Source organism: Triturus cristatus, chromosome 3_1 (genome assembly GCF_964204655.1).
Source record: "Triturus cristatus chromosome 3_1, aTriCri1.1, whole genome shotgun sequence".
In the NCBI taxonomy this organism is placed as follows: Eukaryota; Metazoa; Chordata; class Amphibia; order Caudata; family Salamandridae; genus Triturus; species Triturus cristatus.
Genome location: NC_140583.1, coordinates 623,246,731 through 623,269,690, shown reverse-complemented (window position 1 = coordinate 623,269,690; position 22,960 = coordinate 623,246,731). Strand labels below are relative to the sequence as shown.

The window sequence follows — 22,960 nt, the reverse complement described above, 5'->3', positions numbered from 1 at the left end:
TGTGTCGGTATGGGGTATGTCTGTGTGACTTAGCAGGCTGTGTGTCCAGTAGGATATTTGTTCCTTGTATGTGTGTGTGTTCATTTGGTGCTTGTACTAATTTTTGTTGCCCTGAGTGTGATGGTGTTGTGTTGTGTGTGTTTCCCTGGCCCTGTGCTACTGTGCTGTATGTTCCTCTGCAGCCACTCCTGCAGTGGCTGTCTCCCTGGTTGTTGGTTGTGTGGTGCAGGGTGTGGATTCATCTGGCTTGTTGTTGTGCATGGGGGTGCACTGGAGGGGCACATGGCATGTGCCTTCAGGCGGTCTGCTAGTGTGTGGTGGGTGGAGGTGTGGCCCTGTGCTCTTTGTGCCCTGCCCATGCCTGGTGCTGGCCCTGCCTTCTGCATTGTGCGCATGTATTCCCTTGTCTTCACCGCTGCGGTGACATGACCAGGACATTGCTGCATGGTCGCGGAAGATGTGTGTCCAGGATGCGGAGGGGTGACTTGGTGGCAGGTGGGTCATGTGTGGGTGCCCTTGTGGATGTGTTCCTGTCCCCACCAGGGTGTCTGGTGTGGATTTGGACCGTGTCAGCCCATGTGTTGAGTGCTGTGGTTGTGTTATTGCGTACCTGCGACCGCGTCCGCTGCGGTCGTTGCTGGTGATGTAGCAGGTACAGCACTGGAAAAACATGAAGAGCTGGATCCATGGCGGTCAGGACCGGGTGGTGTGGACCGGGACTCTGGTTTCGCGCTCCACTGTCGAGCTTCCGCTGTCTCTGGTTGGGCGGTTGCTCTGCTGCGGGGCGACTGATTGTTTGGGGTATCCTAATTTGTGGAACGAGGCGGACGTCATTCCGCATGGCGGTGAGTCTCCATTGGCTCCCACTGCCGCGGTGGCGGGTGCACTTTGATGGCGGTGCGCATCGCGGCAGGCGGGAAATGGGCTGTTTGGCCATGCTAATATGCCGGCCATGAGAACCGCTGCTCATGGGCGGAAAATTCATTTTTCCGCACCACCAGCACCGCGGTGGTGCCACCGCCCACCATACTAATAGACCCCTTATTGGAAACTTTCAAAAGGAAGTTGTGGTATTAAATGTGTGAAGTTAGTATAAACAATAACACCCAAACCTTCAGCTTGGACAAATGTAACCTTTGTTAAATGTCATGGATGGCACAATCAAAAGAGAAAGTTGGGTAGAGCTCAAGAATTTTAGAAAAGGTCTTTTTTTTGTTTGTTTTTTTAAATTTCTGAGTTTCCTCAAGCCACAGAGGCAACAAAAGGAACTGCACTACACTGGCTGTATTTCAAAGTTCTGCTAGTTGATTTGTGATGACTCCATCACCACTGTGAGTCTTTTACTCAAACGAAAAGAAAACAACTTAATTTTTATTCACTTTCAAGGTGCAGATTTTGAGTTTGGTTTAAGCATGAATACTCCAAAGATTTAAATCCCTGAAGAGCTGCCTACTTCAGGCGACACTACTGAACGAGCAAATGACTCCAATAGAAATAAAAGGAACAATTAATATGACAAATGAAATTGCTCTGACTTCAAGATAGAAAACAAATCACATAAAGATTGCCTTATATAAAGAAGCAATTTCTGGATGAAGTGGCACACTGGTAGCCATTGCACTAGATTGAATACCTTCACAGAAGCTAGTTTGAGGCACATTTTGGGAAAGCCAGGCAACATTATAGAGCAATGGTTTTGAAATATTATTGAAAGTCAAAGAATGAGGCACAACATATTCCAAAACATATAAAACATTCCAAAACTAAGGATTGTCCTTTACACATCAGAACAAGTAGTAACCATGGTCAGACACCCACTGTGGCCAAAGGATTTGTCAACACCAATCAAAGTTGTGGCATCACCGTAGGGGCATAAAAACTGGTTGTCAAGCAAACTTATTTTGGGAGAGAAACGCCCTTTAAGAAAATGGAGCAATTTCCCTACAGGCTGCTCTCTCTGAAAGACTTTAAAGCTGTGGCATTTTGGCCTGTGATTGACAGACAGCCCTGCCAGCCTTTTGAAAGCACCTACCTGTTAGGACAATTTCAGCTCTCAGTGGAATTGAAGTATTGTGAGGTCATGCAATAGATAATGTTCTGCTTTCTGTCTGGTAGAAAGACACTCACAAAGAAGGATCTGTGGCATTATGTCTTTTCTCTTGCTGTCCCTTCCAATTGGCACTAAATAACCTTCATTTCTCAAATCTGAGTGACTGTCCCACAATCATCATATCTCATTCTCTGAATTAGTAGTTGTGGATTGTCTGCACTGGTGTACCACAGTGTGGTCTTAGTTAGAATCTGTCACTAGGTTGACCCGTGAACTCAGCATCATACCAGTGCCCCTTACTACTTCAACTGGTATTGGCACACAATGCCACTCCACACACTGAGCTGCGCAGTGCACTCAAGGAAGGTACTTATCTCTGGTCCCGGCCTCTTCCACAAAGAAATTTACCAAAGGCTCCCATGCGAAAGTTTGGTGTTTGCCATCATTCAAGTTCCTAAGCCACTCACTGCTTGGTGCGTACAGGTGAGCAGAGAAAAAACATTTCTACTGCAATAGACAACTCCATCTCCTGGTGTCCTCAATCTTGCACAATTTACAAACACTAAATTTGCACCCTAAATTCTCCTGAGTGCCTACAGAGGATTTGAAGTGGTAACTACAAAAGGCAACCTGAACATCACTGACCTGCACTTCCACCCATTGTGTTTTCTCTGTGGTGCAATTGGCAGCTCAGTTCATGTGTTGGTGCCTGAGGTGGCAGAAGTGTGGTCCAGTAGTTAAATTGTCAACTGTTGAACCAGGAGACCCATGGACTCCTATTGACTTCCTCAAACACCCAAATTGTTACCAATGTATCTGCTATGTTGGAGCACTTAGGAACAAGCCTCCTCTCTTACAAGATATTTAAAAACTGACCAGAGACATTTGAGCTTTAGAAGATGGAAAACCTCTATAAGGCTACAGTTTTCCACACTGTCCCGTCATGACAGACAGAGAGAGGCACATGGATGGCATCTAAAACCTTACCTTATCACGAGGGGCAAAGAAAGGAAGAGGAGGAGCAAGAGGAGGAAGGAGCAGAAGCCATGGGGGACAGAAAAGGGAAACATGCTGAGAAACTAGCTCCAAGTAGGTGTTTGTATTGTAATAATATTGGGCAATAATGCAACCCATGTTCACCTTACCTGAAAGCCATCCTATGCCTGGGTCCTGCTGGGACACAACATATACTAGTGAAAATGCTGTGAGTCAAGCATGAGTACCAATGATCAATTCTAGAAGTAATATACTACGGCAGGGTGTGATGTGTAAGGCTTCATCCCCACCCCCATTGGACATTAGAATGCTGCGCTGTTGGTGTCACTCATGAACACTTGTCATAAGTGTGAGGTAAACAGAATAAATGGGCCTGTAGCTCCCAATTGCATGGCCGAGACACTGGACTGCTAGTCGTATGGATGTAGAGGACCTAAAGAATTGTGCATTCACCTTTGTACATGCAACACATTCAGTTAATGCAGCCACCTTAGGAGAAAAACTGCTTTCTCCCTGTCAAAACAGTTGTCCATTATCTTTTAGTACCATAGTTTCTGGTGGGTTTTGCAGGCTTCATTTGAAGTGTTGCATCCATGGCGCACTATTAAATGGAGATCTAGTCCACCACCAATCTCTCAACTTTTTACTCTTTTTTTATTACTTCCTAATGTACAGGTTCCATCTTAGAAAACTGTCTGAACAGTGGTCCCATTGGAGGGAAGGTCAGTGCCGCCATCATTAGACGCACAGTCTTTGATGTTGACCTCGGAACCAGACATTTGTTTTTTGTTCTGCTTCCGCCCGGCCAGCGCTAAACTCATCCTGTGCAAGCCAGATCGCAGATCCTCCCGGAAGGAGGGGGTGTACAAGCCATAGATAACTGGGTCCGAGCATGTGTGCAGCAAGCCAAAGAGGAAGAGGCTATGGTGAATGTACTCTGGTATGTTGTGTATCATCTGGGGCCGGAACCAGTACCACAGCCCAAGGAGGTAGTATGGAGTCCAGCACAGCATAAAGGACACCACAATGACCACTGTCATCTTCAGGGTTTTCAGGCGGGCTTTGGAGATGTGGTCGTTCTTACTTCTCGCCAGCTCTGCGAAGAAAACAAACCCAAAGCAAATCACGTTGAGACCATGGAGATGGATCCATTCAATGGTACTACAGGTGGAGCATCCACCGCAGATACCTTTGTGTAAATTGGAAGTCAAAATGAAAGTTATTAGCATTTCTCAGACTAATGAACAATTCTGATAAAATATTGTGGCATTTATAAATAACTGACCACAGTCCTGGTTAATGAATCCACAATACATTCCATCGTATGTTTATGTTTTTCACACACACATGATTTCACATGATCTGTTTTTTTAATTTTCGTTTCTTTTTTAATTTTACATTATGTGTGCATTTTATTTCAAGTTGCCAAAGTTTTCAAACTTCCTAATTCACAGAGCTGACACCATAACTATAAATCATGGAGATTAAATAAAATACACAAAACTTATGCCATAAAACACCCACATATCTGAAGATATACAAAAACGCACATTATTCAGACTCTATAGATGTGTAGGCCACACTCTGAAGAAGGAGCGAGTTTGGAGGAACAGTGTAGCCCTGTTTGACCTGAGGGAAGCCACCAGTTACCCAGTGATGAGTTTCTCATTAGAACATAAGGTCAGGCGTTGCATTCTGATGTTAAGACTGAGGACACTACCACTAAAAGATCTGACTAAAAACTGGGGTTGTACATTTGACAAAACTGGCCTCTGCCATCTTTGAAGTGTAGGAATCCAAGACTTGGCACATGTATTATTCATTTGTCCCAACAAACTTCTGGTTGAAGCATGCCGCCGTTTTATAAAACCTATCTGTACTAACTATAATATCTCTAGAACCATAGATCTGATTGAGTTAATAAGAGCTCCCTCAGAGGAGATGAACATGGCAGCCAGCTAGGAAGCCGGTCGCGGGTCGAGCTCCACTAATCTCTTTGAATTCTGAACTCCCGTCGGTGTAATGAAGTCAGGTAGTATCGGTTAGTTGGCGTCTTGGTTTGCCCTTCTCGTAGGGTTGTTTCGTCTGCCTTTTGCTGGGTATTGCTGGGACAGCTCGAACGGCATGAGCCTTTGGCTTTCGGCTCCCCGTCCCGAGGCAGCTTGTTGTGGCAGACCTGTGGATCCATGGGTCAGTGTGCACGGCAGCGAGTTTTGGGGGCGGGTCAGCGTGGCGCTGCTCGCTCCAGGCTCAGTTCAGCCGTTGGAGGTGGCGACCAGAGTTTGGAAGCTAGCAGCTTCTTTGACTCCTGGATGGGGGTCAGTGACACCGTTCTGGATTTTCCTTACCCATCAACAAGGATCCAGTCTTTCGTTTTAGGATTCAGCGAGGCTGGAGAGACGAATGGTGAGCCATTTCACTTTGTGTCTGACTGTTGGGAACTTGGGAAGTTCTGGCTCTTTATTGCCCCTGAGCAAGATGCAGGGGTTTCAAGGTGTGGTTCCACCCGGATAGTGGGCTTCACGGGAGGAAAGGATCACCATCAAGATAAGAGGGGAGTTGCATCATATAGGTGTTTAAACCTGTTCTCTTAATTTCTTTACCCCCCGGTACTGGATGTGTGGTGGACCAGCTTTTGCCCTTCTTAGAGCCGCCGGAGTGCTTGATGAGTCTCGCTGAGCCCGGTCTCGCTCGTTTGACTTGATTCCCTGTTACCGGATCAGCCCAGGTAGCGCTTGTATGCACTATGCATGTTGTTTATTAGTAAGAGCGCAGGGGACGAGCTGGACCCAAGCGGAGGGGTGCTCTGTGCTCCCGACTATTTGGAAACGCCGTTGCATGGACGTATGTCATCATCCTATTGAGGTAAAGGCAGATGAGCTAGGGTATGATTCAGTCTCCAGGTCCAGATTTAGGTCTATGGAGTTTGTCTCTCTGCAGTGAGGGGGAAATAAACAGCCATATAAGGTAGACCCCTTGGTACAACATAATTTACCTCCTAATCTTTCCACTAGTTTAACCCTTGACAGCGAGACTCTGTCAGGGAAAATATACAAATTAAGATCTATTAGAACATTGGAATTTTGGCAGCTCCATTGAAAACAATGGAGTGCTCCGGGTTTATAATGGCTGGTATAAGCCCGGAGCACCAACATTCCAATGTGTCTTTGTTCACAGCTCTGGCTGTTTACAAAGACTTCAGGGAGCCGGAGGGGATTTGAATCCCCTCGCGCTCCCTGAAGGCTTCGTTTTGTTAGAACATTCTGCCCTCTAGTGGCAGAATGTTCTAATAGCCTTATAGCCCTTTGTAGCAGGGCTATACCAGCTTTTAAAGTCCCGCTGCTGTTGTTAAAGTCCCTCGCCTTCGGCTCGGGCCTTTAACGCTGCAGCGTGCCTTTAACAGCCGGTATAGCCCGCTACGGCGGGCTATAAGGCTATAGTATGTTTCTAGGGAAGGAACTCCATCCACATCAAGCTACACTGCCTAGTCAAGTTTTAGCTGCCGCGCCAAGCAAGCATAGACTTAGGAAACTGCCGGATAAGGCAGGGAAGTTGACCCCCATGAAGGAGAGGAAGAAGAAATCTACCCTGCCCCCAGCAAGGGTGACTCCATCACTCAGAATTTACTTCAAATTGAACATGCAGAGTAACAAAGAAACCGTAAAGCAGGGAGCATCCTCGGCACAGATCACTTCGCCATCAGATTCTGCCATCACACTGTCAAATAGATTCTCTATCCTATCTGAGCCAAGCTCTTCAGCGGAGGTAAACGCTCAACACGAAGGTCCCCATATAAGGAATGAAACTGCAGAGAGGGCGCAGGCGAAAATAACCCAGGGCTCGGATCCAATACAGGGGATGTTGACTCAGCTGTCCCTAGAGATCAAGGAACGCTTCTCCATATCAGAAGTAAACCAAAAAAAGATACAGGATACATGTACTAATCTAGAGGAGAGCATCTCTGCACTAACGTATCGTATGGAGGAGCTAGAGAATAAAATGGGAGCGCTAAGTCTGGATGTAAAGGTAAACACTTTAGAAGTCAGTAGGTTAAAGGAGAAGGAGGAATACCTCTTGGAAACACTGGAGAGACTTGAAAATAATTCCAGAAGGAATAACATCAGGATCCTTGATTTTGAAGAAGGTTTGAACGGGGATAACATCAAGACCTTTGTTATAGAGATTCTGACCAAAGCATTCCCTCAGGTTGCCTCAGCGTCTGTCTGGGAAACCTAGATTCAACGGGTCCATAGAGATCCGTTTAAGCTAAATCCTGGGTGGAAGAAGCCCAGGAAAATCTTGGTGTATATTCAATAATATGCTCTCAAGGAACAATTACTTGGGGCAGCTCTGAAGCTCAAAACCATCCAGGTACAAGATGTATCCCTCAGAATAAGATCAGATATCTCTCGTATCACAGGGGCTAGAAGGTGGGTACTAGGAAAGCAGATAGATCCCTTAAAGGAGCTATGTGCGCAAGTCCAGTTAAAATTCCCGGCACTCCTGAAGGTCATGTTGGATAATAAGATGTATAATTTTAGATTACCTGAAGAAGTGGACAGTTTTCTGACTCATAAGAAACCAGCAGCTAGCTGAAATTGGCGTATATTGCTAGTGGAGAGAGTTCAGTTGTTATACTTTTCTTACTTTTTTTTTTTTTAGGTTAGTGTCCCCCGGCCCAAGAAGATAAATTATTATTTGCCAATGAATAGTCAGGGAGGGTTCCCAAGGGTGGGGAGGGAGGATAGGGAGTTGTTGCACGTGTGCTGGTTGGGAGCATTGGGAGAAAACAAAAAAATAAAAATAGGACCTCATGTAACTTAATATTCACCTGTAGATGCAGCATAGGGAAGAATCAGGAATATTATAGGGGGTAGATCTGTGTTAGGGGGAGGTGAGTCCCTTGGCATTTTATATTGGAATGTGAAGGTCTGAGAGTCAAGGGAAGGCAACGTCTGGTCTTGCAACACCTAAAGGATAATCCGGCCAGGATTTTCGTGCTTCAAGAGACACATTGCTGCAATCAGAATGCAAGGCTTTGTTTGGGAAACTAAGATGGGTTGAGAGGATTGTAGCCTCCGACCAACAATGTTGTTCAAAGGCGGTGGTTATAATTTTTAAAACAAACTCAGGAGTGGAGCTTATTAAGACACAGACAGATAACAGAGGACAGTGGGTAATAGCAGAGGTGAGGTGTCAAGGTTCCAGATATACTCTAGCTAATTATTATGGTCCTAATGACGATGACACGGCCCCTCTGAATGATCTATGTTTAGCTTTGGCAGATTTTGAAGCTCCCTTGATTTTACGTGGCGACTTCAATGTCTTGCTCAATAACAAGTTAGATAGATCTTCCCCTAGAACACAGATTGCGGTACCACGTGTTAAAGCTTATTTAGCCACAATGCTTACAAATTTCAATCTCTGTGATGTATGGTGGAAAAAAATGGGTGAGGTGAATATTCTTTTTATTGTAAAAAAAATGGCCATTACTCCAGAATTGATTATATATTTATTGATCTCTCGGATTTAGAAACAGTAAGGTTAATAGAATATCTACCTATCCACATTTTGGATCATGGCGCTATTGCCTTAAAGTTAGAACTTCACCCAGAGCCGACCTTGAGGAGGTGGACCCTGAACAGGAGATTTCTCCTGAAACCTTTGGTCCCCGATACATTAAAGAGAGAAACAGCCACCTTTTTTCTTCATAACCTAGACTCGGCCCCTCTGCATACAGTGTGGGATGCCTTTAAGGCCTGGTTGAGGAGGACTTTAAAGGGTGCGGTCGCGGGCTGGGCTAGATCGGAAAAAAACAAGATCGTAGATTTAGAGAAACAACTAGCACTTGCAGAGATAGCTTTAAAAATGGGACAGGTGGCTGATGGGGAGAAAGAAACTTTACTAGCAAGGTTCGAAGATCTACAGTTGAAGTTTAGGTTTAGAACTGAAGGAATTATGCTTCAAAAGTGGGAGGCAAGTAAAATGAGAGATTTCGACCAAGGCGAGAACTGTGGTAAATTACTCGTGATGAAGAGCAGAGTCGATAGATCCCGTAATTACATCAGTAAGATTATGGCTGGTGGAGATCGTGGAGGAAAAGAGGGATCTTGAGAAAGGTTTTGTGGATTTCTTTCAAGGCCTATATAGTGAGGAGTTAATGGTTGAGGATGAGGTTATAGATCATTGGCTCTCTGAGAAACAACTACCCAAACTTGAATTGGGCTAGCCAAAAAATACTTACCCAAGATATAGACGAGAGTGAAATACTCGCAGTTTTAAATTAAGCTAAGAAAGGGAAGGCAGCGGGACCCGATGCAATCCCAATAGAGGTCTATACGTTGATATCTGATGAAATTATTCCGACCTGGCTGAGATTGTTTAATGAAATTCTTAGAGGAAGTTCTTCTTTGCCGGATTCATGGAGTGAGGCTGTTATCGCCCTAATTTTGAAGCCCGGGAAGGACCCAACTCAGTGTCAGTCCTATCACCCCATATCATTATTAAACTGCGATTATAAAATCTTTGCAGGTATATTGAATGCTCGGCTTAGTAAGATAGTGGGGTCAATAATTCATCAAGATGGGGCGTGGCTAGGCGCCCGAAGGAGATGGCGGTGTTCGGGTGACGGCTCCGTCCGAACCGGAGGATACCGGCGGTTCGCGCACCTGTTTCCAGTAACGGAGGGAAGCCCCTTACACCGGAAGATGCCAGGCTCACTTTCATTCCCCTTTCGTTCCTAGGGCACAGCTATTTTGGACTTTACAGCCCATTTTTCCTCCGGTCGCGGCTTGTCATCGGCCGCGACCGCCATTTTGTTTATTTTTGCTTCAGCAGCGCGTCCTAGCGCGCATGAGATTCCTGGCTCGCACTCAAATGACCCCAGCATCCTCTGAGGCACAAATGTGGCGGATCAATATTCTAAGGTGACTTTTCTTTATTTTTCTTCTGTAAAGGTGGCCTTTTTCATGGTTCTGACTGGAATTTTTGGCTCTCCTCATACACGGCGGCCATTTTATGACTTTAGTCTTTGATACTTACATCCACAGTTTTTGTCTGGCACGCCTCTACATTAATTTGTCCTTTGGAGCTTTTTTAGTCGAACGTTGAGATCATCTTGCATGTTTTGACTGGAATTTTCACCTCTCCTCATGTAAGGCGGCCATCTTTAGGTCTCCACTCTCCAACACCTATGAGTCCAACTTTTCGGCCTGGCATATTTATGTATTAATCTGCTTTCTGATCCTTTTTTGAGTCAGGCAATAGGATATCTTAAGCCCTCACGCTCCATAGGCGTGCTGATGGCGGATTGCTCCAGCAGAGTTCAGAAGCGCAATTTCATTAAAAATTCCAAGTTATTCACGGCACTAGCCCATTTGGAAGCTTCAACTGAGATGACGTCGATTGCGGACACCCCCTCACAACCCTCAGCAAAAGCGAACTCTAAGAGGTTAAAAAAGGACCCCCCTTCGCCTCCTAAGTCCTCTTCGCCCATCTCTATGGAGTTACTTCTCGAAGAGATACGGGCCTTGCGCCCTTACATGGAAGAGACTAATGCTAAGTTGCAGATTCTCACTGACAATTGGGCTTCGATGGATGAAAGAGTATCGTCGGTGGAGCGTGATGTCTCCTCTCTTCAGGACTCTGTGACCAAGGTCTCCCACATGCACACGCAGATTTCCTCTCTTCAGAAGCAGGTGGAGGACCTTGAAAATCGCAACAGGCGCAACAATCTCCGTATTTACGGCTTGGTGGAGGGTTGTGAGGGAAATGATCCCATCAGCTTTTTCAAGTCCTTTCTCCCGAAGCTTCTTCACCTACCTGAAGACACCTCACTAAATATCCAACGTGCCCACAGGCTTGGTCGAGCTTCCTCCTCTCCTTCCACGTCAACGAAGCCTAGAGGTGTAATAATGTACTTTCTAGAGTACACAGACTTGTTGAAAGTCCTCTTAGCCGCCAAAGCCTCCCCTCGCCTCACATGGTCAGGCTCCACTTTGTTTTTTGCGCAAGACTATGCCAGGACCACTGCAAACCGCCGTAAGGCCTTCCTTGATATGAGACCTGACCTTCGCTCCATTGGTGCCAGATATGGGCTTTTTCATCCTTGCCTATTTAAGGTCACTCATAATAACAAGACTACGACATATGAGGATCCAGCGCGCCTTCGAAGCTTCCTGAACTCTTGTGGTCAACATGACATGGAGACAGCCGGTCCCTCTTCCCACCCACCATGACTTGTTTTTGTAGTTGCAATTTGTTCCTCTAATTTGCTCTGCTTTAATGCCTTTATTTTTGCAGGTTCTTCAGATTGTATGACTTCTAGTTAAGATTATATTTCTCATTTTATCGTCTGATAGTGTTGTTTCAGTTCCTCAGTTGGTCACTTGATTCTTTCTTATCTTCGTTGTGTTCGAGTTTCTAACCATGCTCTTTTTCTTCCTTCACAGATCATTGTTTTGCGTTCCGTTGTGTTATCTCTGGTTGGACGTCTCCCTCATCCCGATTGCCCTGCCTCTCCCAGTTGGCCCTACCTCCCTCCCCTCATCTCCACATGTGTTTCCGTTTGTTCCCAGTTCCTGATTGTATTTTTCCCATGCTACCCCTCGTAAGTACTCTTCATTCCTTATTTATCATGTTTTTTTACGTTCTATGTTTTCTTATCTCACCTTTCCCCTCGTTGTTTTCAGATTTATTGGTGTCATTACCTCTTCCATGGTTCTATTCCACTTCTCTTTCGTCATTCTTTCTTCTCCTCATTACATATTGGTTCTCTTGCTTGTATTCATCTTCCTTTACCTATTTGATTCTCCCTCGGACCTTACTCATCATTATCTTTAAGAATTACTGTATCTTTTTATCATTCTTTCTATTTTCTTGGCTCTTTCCTATTTCTATGGCTGCCCTGGTTCCTCTCTCACTTTTTCTTCTACCCCTGTTCCATCACGTCAGTTCTCACCTTACTCTCTTTTTCTCCTGTGCCCTTACTCGCTGCGAGACATTTCCTTGTTGCCCTACCTTCCAATTGATCCACTTTTTGACTAATCCTTAATGTCAGTTCGAATTGTTTCCTGGAATGTTAAAGGTTTGCATTCTCCTATCAAGAGACAAAAAATCCTCTCTCATTTAGCCAAATTGAATGTAGACATTGCCTTTTTACAAGAAACCCATTTGTCTGACGTTGAGGCTGTTAAACTTAAGAGAGGCTGGGTGGGTGCTGTATTCTCATCTCCGGGTGATGGTAAGAGAAACGGTGTGGCTGTATTAGTTCGTAAATCCTTTGCTCATTTGCTCCTGACTTCTGAATCAGATCCTGAAGGTAGATGGTTGTACGTCAAACTCTCCTCAAAGGGCGCCCCCCTCTCCCTTCTTAATATCTACGCCCCTACTGGTGGTGATCAGATTTTTTGGCATGCAATGGCCTCCCGTATCACTGAATATATTGATGATAATTTTATTTTAGCTGGTGATTGTAACCTTCCCTTTGACCCTTTTTTAGACAGAAACTCCAAGGTACCTTTTGTCCCTAACAAATCTCACAAGCTTTTCGCTCAAGCAATATCCCAACATAAACTCATTGATGCTTGGCGTCTCTGCAATCCTACCTCTAAAGAATTCACCTTCTACTCCCCGACTCACCATTCCCAGTCGCGTATTGACTATATTTTCCTTTCCCACCATTTGTCCCAATCCCTAACCCACGCTGATATAGGCCCCATTTTATTTTCTGACCATGCCCCCGTTTTGACAAACATTGACATCTTACCCAATTCCACTGGACCAAAGAGATGGCGCTTTAACAACACTTTACTCCTCGACCCCAAATTCTCCGCCTCCTTTGTAGATTTCACCACAGAATTTTTCACCATTAATGACACACCCACTGTGCCTAACCATGTTGTTTGGGACGCCTATAAAGCAGCAGCTAGAGGTTTCATTATCAGCTTTGTGGCTACCAAACGCAAGATTGCTCGTAAACGCACCAATGACCTCCTTTGTACGATTAAAAAGTTAGAGCATTCTTTCTATACATCCCATTCGCAAGAAAGTTTGACCGCCCTCATTGCTGCTAAGATGCAGTTCAACAAACAATCCACTGAGGATGCTTCATTGTATTTGTTGAAATCCAGTTCAAAATTCTATGGTGGTAAAAATAAGGCGGGGAAGATCTTAGCCAACTATTTAAAAGTTAAACAAAACAAATTGAATATTGAATCTATCTATGATGCTAATTCTGTTTTAAAGCATACAGATGCTGACATTTTAGAGCAATTCTCCCAGTTTTATTCCAAACTCTATTCTTCTGAGACGCACCCCACTGCCCATTCTCTTGCTACTTTCTTTGCCACCATCCAACCACCTTCCAATTTTCCTGTTGATTTATCTGCCCTTGAATCACCAATATCCGGTGATGAATTACTCAAAGCACTTCAGTCACTCAAGAAGGATAAGGCCCCTGGGCCAGACGGATTCACAGTTGAATTTTATCTGCATTTCTCCAAATTGTTGTTACCCAGACTCCACTCCCTTATTGATTCCTTCATATTAAATGGTTCTTCCTCAGGTACATTCTCAGACGCCCACATTTGTATTATACCCAAAGAAGGCAAAGACACCCAGCATTGTAAAAATTACAGACCAATTTCTTTGGTCAACATTGATTATAAACTGTATGCCAAATCTCTCGCCATTCGATTAGACCCTTATCTTCCTGAACTGCTAGGCCCTGAACAATCTGGCTTCGTTAAAGGTCGCTTCATTACAGATAACACCAGACTTTTGTTTAATGTCCTCTCCAAATCCCCACAGTTCCAACACCCACTAGCAGCCATTGCCCTAGACGCAGAAAAAGCGTTCGATAGAGTGGAGTGGACTTTCCTCTTCTACGCCCTTAAATGGTTTGGATTTGGCCCACATTTCATCTCCTTTATCTCCTTCCTTTATTCCAGTCCTAGAGCGGCGGTTTGCGCCAATGGTCTAGTTTCCTCTTTTTTCAATCTAGGTAGAGGTGTTCGTCAGGGATGCCCTCTTTCCCCTTTTCTTTTTAATTTGGCCCTAGAACCCTTTCTTTCAAAGCTTCGTCAGAATCCCAGCTTACATGGTTTCCAAATCTCCCACACTAATATTAAACTTGCAGCCTACGCAGACGATATTCTATTATTCATGTCTAATCCCGCAACTTCTATTCCCGCATTCCTAGCCGAAGTTCATGACTACTCCCAGATTTCAGGTTATAAGCTAAACAATGATAAGTGTGAGATTTTACCCCTTACTAAGTTCACTTTTAAACCGGACTTTATGGCATCCAATTTTACTTGGAGCCCCTCACACATCAAATATCTAGGTCTACACATTACTCCCTCGCTCTCCGACACTGTCTCGCTGTGCCTCAATAAATGCACCCAGAAATTGTCCGACCTCACTTCCAGATGGCACCCATTATACCTTTCCTGGTGGGGTCGTCTTGATACGATTAAAATGATGCTCTCCCCGTTAGTCCTTTACACCATCTCCAACATCCCAATTCCTATCCCTGCTAAGTTCTTTAAGAAAATTAACACCATTCTCTCTTCCTTTCTTTGGTTCGGCAAAAAAGCACGCATGTCCCTGCTTAGATTGCAACTCCCCAAATCCGAAGGTGGAGTTAATTTCCCGAATTTTCCTGCTTACCACAAAGCATTCCTTCTGCGGCAAGCTTCCCATTGGCTGCAGGACCCTGCTGAGCCGTCCCCCTTATGGGTTGCCATTGAGCGACTTTCTTTATCCCCTTTCACTTTTGCTGAATACCTCTCATTCTCTCGTAAGCCTCACTTTTCCTCCATTCCTATCCACAAGTTTACCGCCAAGCTGCTTCTTTCCACCTCTCCTAGCCCCCCTTCCTCTATAGCAGAGTTTCTCAAATCCACTATCTGGCACAACAATAGTATAACCATCAATCGCAAGCCCTTTTATTGGAAAACCTGGAGACAGAGGGGTTTAATCTGGGTATCTCAACTCTTCTCTAATTCTGATTTCTTATCCTTCTCCGTTCTCAGCCAACACTTCCATCTCCCCCGTTCTTTTGCCTGCAAGTATCTTATGCTTAAAAATGCAGTCATGTCCACTTATGCTCTTCTCTCTAACCCCCTCATGCATACCCATCCTCCAGATCATACCTCACAGCTTCATTCCTTCTTGCGCACTCACCCTTCAGCCTCCTCAATATATCACTCATTTCACACGACTCTCACACCTAGGCCGAAGTCCAAAGTTGAGGAACAGTGGGAATCTGACCTTGCCATTTCTTGGCCCACCTCCCTTTGGGATAAATTATGGACCAAACTTCGCAAGACATCTAGAGCTGCTTCTCTTACACAAACTCTCTTTTTCACATACAACAGACTTCTCTTTTCTCCCCAGGTGTTGAATAAGAGATTCTCTTCTACACCGGATCTTTGTTGGTCCTGTTCTGCTCCTAAGGCCACTCTCTTCCACATGCTTTTCTCTTGCACTTTCACGCAAAATTTCTGGACACTAGTTTGGGCCCAAATCAATGCCATATTCCGCACTACATTTCCCTTCTCTTTTGTCAATATTTTTTTAGGTAGCCTTTCTCCTTGTTGGGATGACACTGATCTTAATACGCAAATTGTTGACTTGTTGTTAGCTGTTGCTTTCCAGCAAATCACCGTCAACTGGAAAAACTTTGCGAATATTTCTTTCAAAGCATGGTGGTACAATGTTTGTTACAATCACAGGCTAGATACTGCTTTTGTGCACCCCCTTAGTTTGGCTGCTAAACGACATGATTTATGGCTTCCTGTAACCTTGTATCTAGATACCTGTGCTAAACGTTCCTCTCATGTTTCACCCATTCAGCAAGAGGTCTCTAAGCCTCCCTGAGTGACATTGCTTTTCATTTGTACTACTCTTATCATATAAGCTACTTTATTGTTCATTATTACCAGCGCTGCTTTTTGTTACTTAGCCTTAAACTTCTGTTATCCTCTGATTAATTGTATATTTTCATTGCCATGTTTTACTTTTCTCTTCTAATTGAAGTTATGTTTGTATTCTTTCTCATGTATTGACACCTTTACTTATCCAATAAAAACCTTTTGAACTTAAAAAAAAAAATAATTCATCAAGATCAAAAGGGTATTCTACCGGGTAGGAAGATGCTGGACTTAGTTTACTCCCTAATTGGCTCGATCGATCTAGCAACGATGCAGGGGTTTCCTCTTTCCATAATCACTGTTGACGCAGCAAAAGCCTTCGACCAAGTTAATTGGCACTACTTGAATAACACCTTGAAGGTTTTTGGCTTTGGTGACGCTTTTAGGGAAGTCCTTGAAAAAATATATATTACCCCCCGGGCCCAGATCTTGGTTAATGGAAATGTCGCTATGGCAGTAACAATTCAGCGTAGCACGAGGCAGGAGTGTCCATTATCCCCATTCTATTCGATCTATACATTGAGCCACTGGCCCAAAGTCTAAGGTAGAATGATAAAATTTCCCCCTTTGACGTTAATGGGTTTACTAGGAAGATAGCATTGTATGCGAACGACCTCATTTTATTGTCCTCAAACGTTAACCCCACATTATATGAGTTACTGGCTGAAGTTCAGGCTTTTGGCAAAATGTCGGGATATCAAGTCAATAGCGACAAGACTGAGATTATGGCTTGGAATGCTCCAGCTCAGGGGGTGAGGCTTTCTAAGGAACTAAGGGGCATATTATCAAGAACGGCGTTAAAAATTATCGCCGATTTAGCGGCAGAAAACTGCCGCTAAAGCGGCGATAGTGGGATTGATAATATGCCCTTGAGAATTCCAATAGAAGTCCATGTTCTGTTGTGAACATGGGCTTCTATTGGAATTCTCCAGGGCATATTATCAAGCCCATTATCGCCGCTTTAGGGGCAGTTTTCTGCCGCTAAACAGGCGATAATTTTAACGCCGTCCTTGATAATATGCCCCAATGATACTTGGAAGTAATAATAACTCAGGACATAGGAAAGATCCCTAAAAAAAATCTGGAGAAAGTTTCTAAGGAGGTGGAGATCTTATTGAAGAGATGGCAGAGTATGCCGCTATCCCATTATTGGCGAGTTAATCTGATTAAAATGTCTGTTCTCCCTAAGTATGCCTACCTTTTTAATAATATACCCTTGGAATTTGATAAAGGTGATCTTCTTAAAATACAGGGTAAGATCTCCTCATTTATCTGGGCAGCTAAAGGGTTTAGGCTGTCCTGGAAGAAACTAAGGCGGAAATTGTCACAGGGAGGTATGGGTCTACCGGATCTCCAGTTGTACTGCTGGGCATGCCAATTAAAAAACTGCAGGATGTTACTTTTAAAGCCAGATAGTTCCCTGATCGGTAGTTTGTTTAAAGCTATGCTTTTAGACCTAGATGAGGTTGGCTTCATGTACAAATTTGGTGCTCTGAAATTCTTTAAAAGAGTCAGACTGAAGACTTTATGTATGGCGGCTAAGGTATGGTTGGAATGCCGGGCTTGTTTGGGCTCCAGTTTGGAACTCCCCAGGGACACCAGAATGCATCTTAGACTACCTCAGCCACTAAAGGAGGCTGGAGTCACACACTGGAAGGACATGGGGGATGGTAACAAATGCTACCCTTGGGAAGTCTGGAGGAACCTCACCAGTGGAGCTCTCTCCAGATTTAAGTATTATTAAATTTCCTCATGGTGTAAGAGTCAACGTTGGTCTCCTCCTGAGGATAGCACCATGGAAGATGAGTTACAAGACCCAACTGTAAAAACAAAGGAAGTAGGACAGTGGTATCACCACCTTCTGGCTGCAGCGGATAGAAAAACGGAGCGTCCATACTTGGTCTGGGAGAGGTGCTTGCCAAGTGAAGATCTGGAAAATTTATGGCAAGTATCCTTAGATATTCTATACCATTGATTAAATCTGCTGCACTCGGGAAGAATCACTTTTTCACACTTCACAGAATATACTGGTCCCATCTGAAGCTTTCCAAAATAAAGGGTAATGGAGAAGCAAAGTGTATGAGATGCGGAGTCCCGAAAGCGGATGACGTTCATATATGTGTGGCTTGCCCCGTGATTCAAGAATTTTGGGGTAGCGCGGTAAGACCTTGTTTGATGTTCTTGGTACGGAGGTTGAGGTAAGCCCTTCTCTTATCCTTTTTGGTATTGTATTGAAGCCTGAAGGGGTGTTGGGGCTTTCAGGGTTACAAAGTAAATTGGTATTTTACCTGGTCCTTTTGGCTAGAAGGGAGATCTGTAAGTTATGGGGTCAAGCTGTGCCCCCAACATGGAGAGCCTGGTGGAAGGCAGTAAGATATTTTAGAGATCTGGACCAAAAGGTTAATCTAAGTAGAGAGAGATCAGATCGTGGGCTATTTTGGAATCTGTTAGATTGTTTAGATGCTGATTAAATTACTTTATGCTATCCAATGATTATACCTCTTGGTCAGCTCATGATGTGTGGTGCGGCTAGGCCTCGCAAGAATAACATCAGCTGAGTCTGGACCCCTTAGATAACAGCAACAGGGGTGGCACAGATCGAGAGGTTGTTTCATCTACAGAGGTCATATGAGGAAAAAAAAAAATAGAGCTCCCCCAGATGAATTTGTATCCTATAAAGTATTTAAAACTTTTTTACCGCTGTTATAGAAATGTTTAATCTATGACTAACAATATTTTATGTACATATGATATTTTTATATTGTGGTTCTCTGATGAGGTCTATATCAATAACATATGATTTGATTTGATACCTAGTGAACCAAGACAATCATCTCTAATACTGTCCCAAGGAAATTCATGGCCTCCCACTCAAGACACATCTGTCCAGTAAAGAATGTGAGATAATGGACTAAAAGTGGGATGGTCTGATATTGGTTAAAACAGTCAAGAGTTAAGAAGCAAGGAGTGGCAATTATCAAAAGGAATCGCGTGCTATTGCAACCCTGAGGCATGCCAATCAACAGTGACGGCTTTACGGCAGTGCAACTGTTGCGGCCACACTTGCCTCTGACCTGGGGAGTGGTGTGTGGCATCCTGTGTTCAGTGTCAAAGTTCTGCATCTAGGGGACGATGAACAGTTCTGTAACGTGCATCATCCCTGGAATGTTAAGAGTGGAATTGTTTGGGCTATAGTTAGAAGCCCTAAACTGGATCGAGGCTGGGGATGAGGCCTCCAGATACCATCTTACTTGAATAAAGAAGATTTATCCAATACTACTTTAAAGCGAGTCCTTCCTCAACCTAACAGTGGCGATGAACGAGTACTAACTACTGCGGCTTACTGACAGGATACTGACATCCTGTCAGGTGATGGTGAAGAACATGAGGCGCTAATGCAATGATCTTCCAGCAAAAGGAGCAGAGAGGCAACGTTTGCAGGAACTTGGCACGGAGGCAGAAGAAAGGAAAGCGTGTTGACATTTCTTTGTGGCAGGAGACGTTGACTGTAGAGGGATTCTTTAGGCGAGGTTCCACTACATGGCATTTCCTGCGTGGAGGCTGAGGCAGTGGGAGCTTGCCCAAACTCCTCACCTGTTCCTGTGCTATACTTAAATAAAGAGATTTATCTGAAACACTGTCTTTGTGTGTGACGAGGAGGCATCATAACACAAGGCTTTTATTTTAGCTGTCGTAGGGTAAATATGTACATTCTCATACCATGACATTTTAGATCTGATGTGACAGAGGTGCCATCTCCTAAAAAAAGATATTGGAATATGCAGACATTTGGTAAATTAGATTTCACAATATACAAATGCAATGATAAGAAAGTAAATTGTGTACATAACAAACCCACTGAAATCCACCATAATGATTCGGATGGGTGTACCCTAATATTAGGTGGGTGAAAAACAGCTAAATTTAATGGTCCTCCTCACAGGATACACGCAGATAGAGAAAGAAACTCACATCTCTAGAAAGGTAATGATCGACACATGAAAACAAACTATTTTCCTTCTAAAGAATAAAGAGTTTTCACCTATAAAGTAAGCAGTACACTGATGGGACGACAATCTGACAATTAACTTGGTGAGCAGGTAGTTATAACATTTGTGACATGAAGAAATGTGAAAGAGGGAGTGCATGACAGTTACACATTTCAGGTCCTATTTTGTCATGAGAGGGTGATTTCATAAGCTTGTGTCTGAAACGTATTGTCACAACAAGGAGGCACTTCTGCAGTGAAATTAGGCAGACAAAAATATGCTGGAAGAGTATTAACTCGCAGTAGAAATCTTGTAAAATTGATATTTCTGTGTATGACAAAATGTTGGGCCTGTTTTAAGTATTTCGTGATCTTTACATTGTGTGGATATTAACTTTCACTAGGTTTTACCTGCACATGAGAAATTATGCCCAATAAAAGATTTGTAAATCCATTAGCAATAAAAAGTATAATGATTTAAGAACTCTGTGACTCGGATGAATAACATTGCAAAGGATACCAAATATTCTAAATATACTGTTGTAACCTTTTATGTTGGAATTGTGATTAGCCTACATTTCTCACATTTAAAGGTGATACTTTATTCCTATTGAGAAAATGTTATGTATAGTCTCTGAAGCAATCATACTTCTGCTATTAGATAGGATACACACATGTATCAGCCAGATGACAAGTGGCACGCAGAATCAACAGACATCTTTCAAGCCAAATGTTGGAATTCTGCACACCAAATATAAGAGTAAACCTAAGGGTGGAGCTCTGGCACCTATCATAATCAAGCACTGAAAATGTGTAATTGAAGTTGAGCACGCAGAATGGCGATTCTTAAAAGTGCCATGAGAGAATTTTTATTTGCAGATACATTTTGAGATTCAATAGAAAAGCTATGTAAGTGTCCCAGAAACAAGAATTGTCATTAGGCGTAAGGTTAAGGAAGATTTCAATTTACAAGGAAGCCTGTGGCAGTCAACACCCCTTTTTGCCATAGCAGCATTAACTCTGGCATACCAGATTAGGGGTTCACCAGAAATCAAGGGCATATGAATATGAATCATATGCAAGAAATAGCTACTTTATGCAGATAATATTATGCTTATTTTGGAAGACGCCAGAACAGATTCTGTATATTAGCTAGGAAGTGGTATATAACATAAATTGGAATGCAAAGGAAATTATAATTTTGCTGTATGCACTGATTGTAATTATTCCTTTGTATTTCACTCTCATTACATAAAAACTACTTCATGAAAGGAGTCATAACCCCCTAAAAAATAAAGTATAAAAGCTAAAAATAGAGTAACTACTAAGACACATAAAAACAAAGAGGGCAGGAGAGCTCTTCATCTCAAATGTACATGTTGGTCACTAGATTTGCATAACTAGCTAGGACTGAAATTTGAGAGGGCGAGAACCCATAAAACTTTTTGTCTGAAACCTTTTTGAACACGTATTTGAGTGTCACGGATGGTCCATATGACAACATACAACCCAACCCTTGCACATTACTAGGAGATTAGGATGTTGATTTGCTCTAAAAGCATCTTGGACCTACACATATTACACAAAGCCACCAACTTCCAGACAGATGGCGGTTGACTTTTCTGGAAATTAATGAAATAATGCTAGCTTAAAACTGACCACACAATGCATTCAAAATGGAATCTTAAGATCGATTAAAGAGCTTCGGCTTTAGCATGAGATCCCAGAGAGCGACACCTGAAAAATCTTAAATTAATGTAGTCCCTCATACAGTCGACACCAGTGCTGAAAAGGGCAGCACAAGTAGAAACGTCTTAGACAAAAGCAAAAGCAGCATCTAATGGTCGTATGCAGGATACATTCATCCTAGGGCTACAGTCTGAGGAAGAAATCCCATAGGCATAAATCCAAGGAAAATGGAAGAAATCTATGGAAGTGCACATGGGAACAGGTGCAGGGAAACAAAACACTTGTCTGAAGCAGGAAACAAGGCCCCTACTATTTGAATGCAATCTAAACATAGTTGAAAGAATGATTTTGTTTCTCAAATTATGCAATTTATTGTTTAATCAGCGGGATGTTTGAAGGAGAAACTATTTCAAATTCAGGGAATATGTACTGTTTATGTTGTTTATTTTCTGCTGATTGTATGTTTTGCAGAAAGTAATTTACTGTAGGAGGCAGAGCGGATGGTATTAATAATATTACTTTCATATGCACCCAAGCAAGGCAAAGTAATTAATTGATAGTAAAATACGGCCTGCTGAATGTGTATAACATTTGGTTCTGTTCCATCACACGTCAAAATTATGCAAAGGTCGATATTAAGCCACAGAATTTGTTGCCACGCTTGCCGATAATCACATAGTATGCCAGAACATTTTTCTTTCATGGCTGTATGTTTCAACTGACTTACTTCATAATTTGACTGTCCTTGCTGAATAATTAAGTCGATTATCCCGCACAATGTGTTTTTCCATTGCATCTAAATGCAGGGTGTTAGAACTGGGTGTCTCTAGTTGGCGGAGGTAGGTACCACTGTCAAGATAGGGACCCTTGCTTCTAGTTAGGGTAAGGGGGATACACTCTTTAGATAACCCCTGCTCACCCCCTTGGTAGCTTGGCACGAGCAGACAGGCTTATCAAAGGCAATGTGTAAAGTATTTGTACCAACACTCACAATAACACAGTGAAAACACCACAAATGGACTCCACACCAGTTTAGAAAAATAAAAGTATTTAATCTAAACTAAACAAGACCAAAACGACAAAAATCCAACATACACAGTTTAAGAATATGATTTTTAAAGAGTTCTAGGGTTTGCGTCAAAATAATTCACAGTTGCGTCACGTTTAGCCCAAAGTACCTGTAGATGCGACAAAAGTTCCAAATGGAAGCTGCAGCGTTGAAAAACAAGTGATGCGTCACTCCTGAGACCCTGGGGAGGCGATGCCACAGCCCCGCTGCATGCAGCGGGCGTGTTGCGACGA

The 22,960-nt window shown here is 43.3% G+C and overlaps 1 protein-coding gene across 1 annotated transcript in view; it reads right to left on the bottom strand.

The window, feature by feature from the left end:
* Positions 1–3,727: 3,727 nt before the first annotated feature.
* Positions 3,728–22,960, bottom strand: part of LOC146860656 (gonadotropin-releasing hormone II receptor-like) — a 357,503-nt gene continuing 338,270 nt past the window's right edge. Inside the window, exon 4 of the mRNA XM_085646361.1 lies at positions 3,728–4,142. Coding sequence (XP_085502487.1) covers positions 3,730–4,142 — 413 coding nt within the window. The 3' untranslated portion in view covers positions 3,728–3,729. The remainder of the gene's footprint in view (positions 4,143–22,960) is intronic.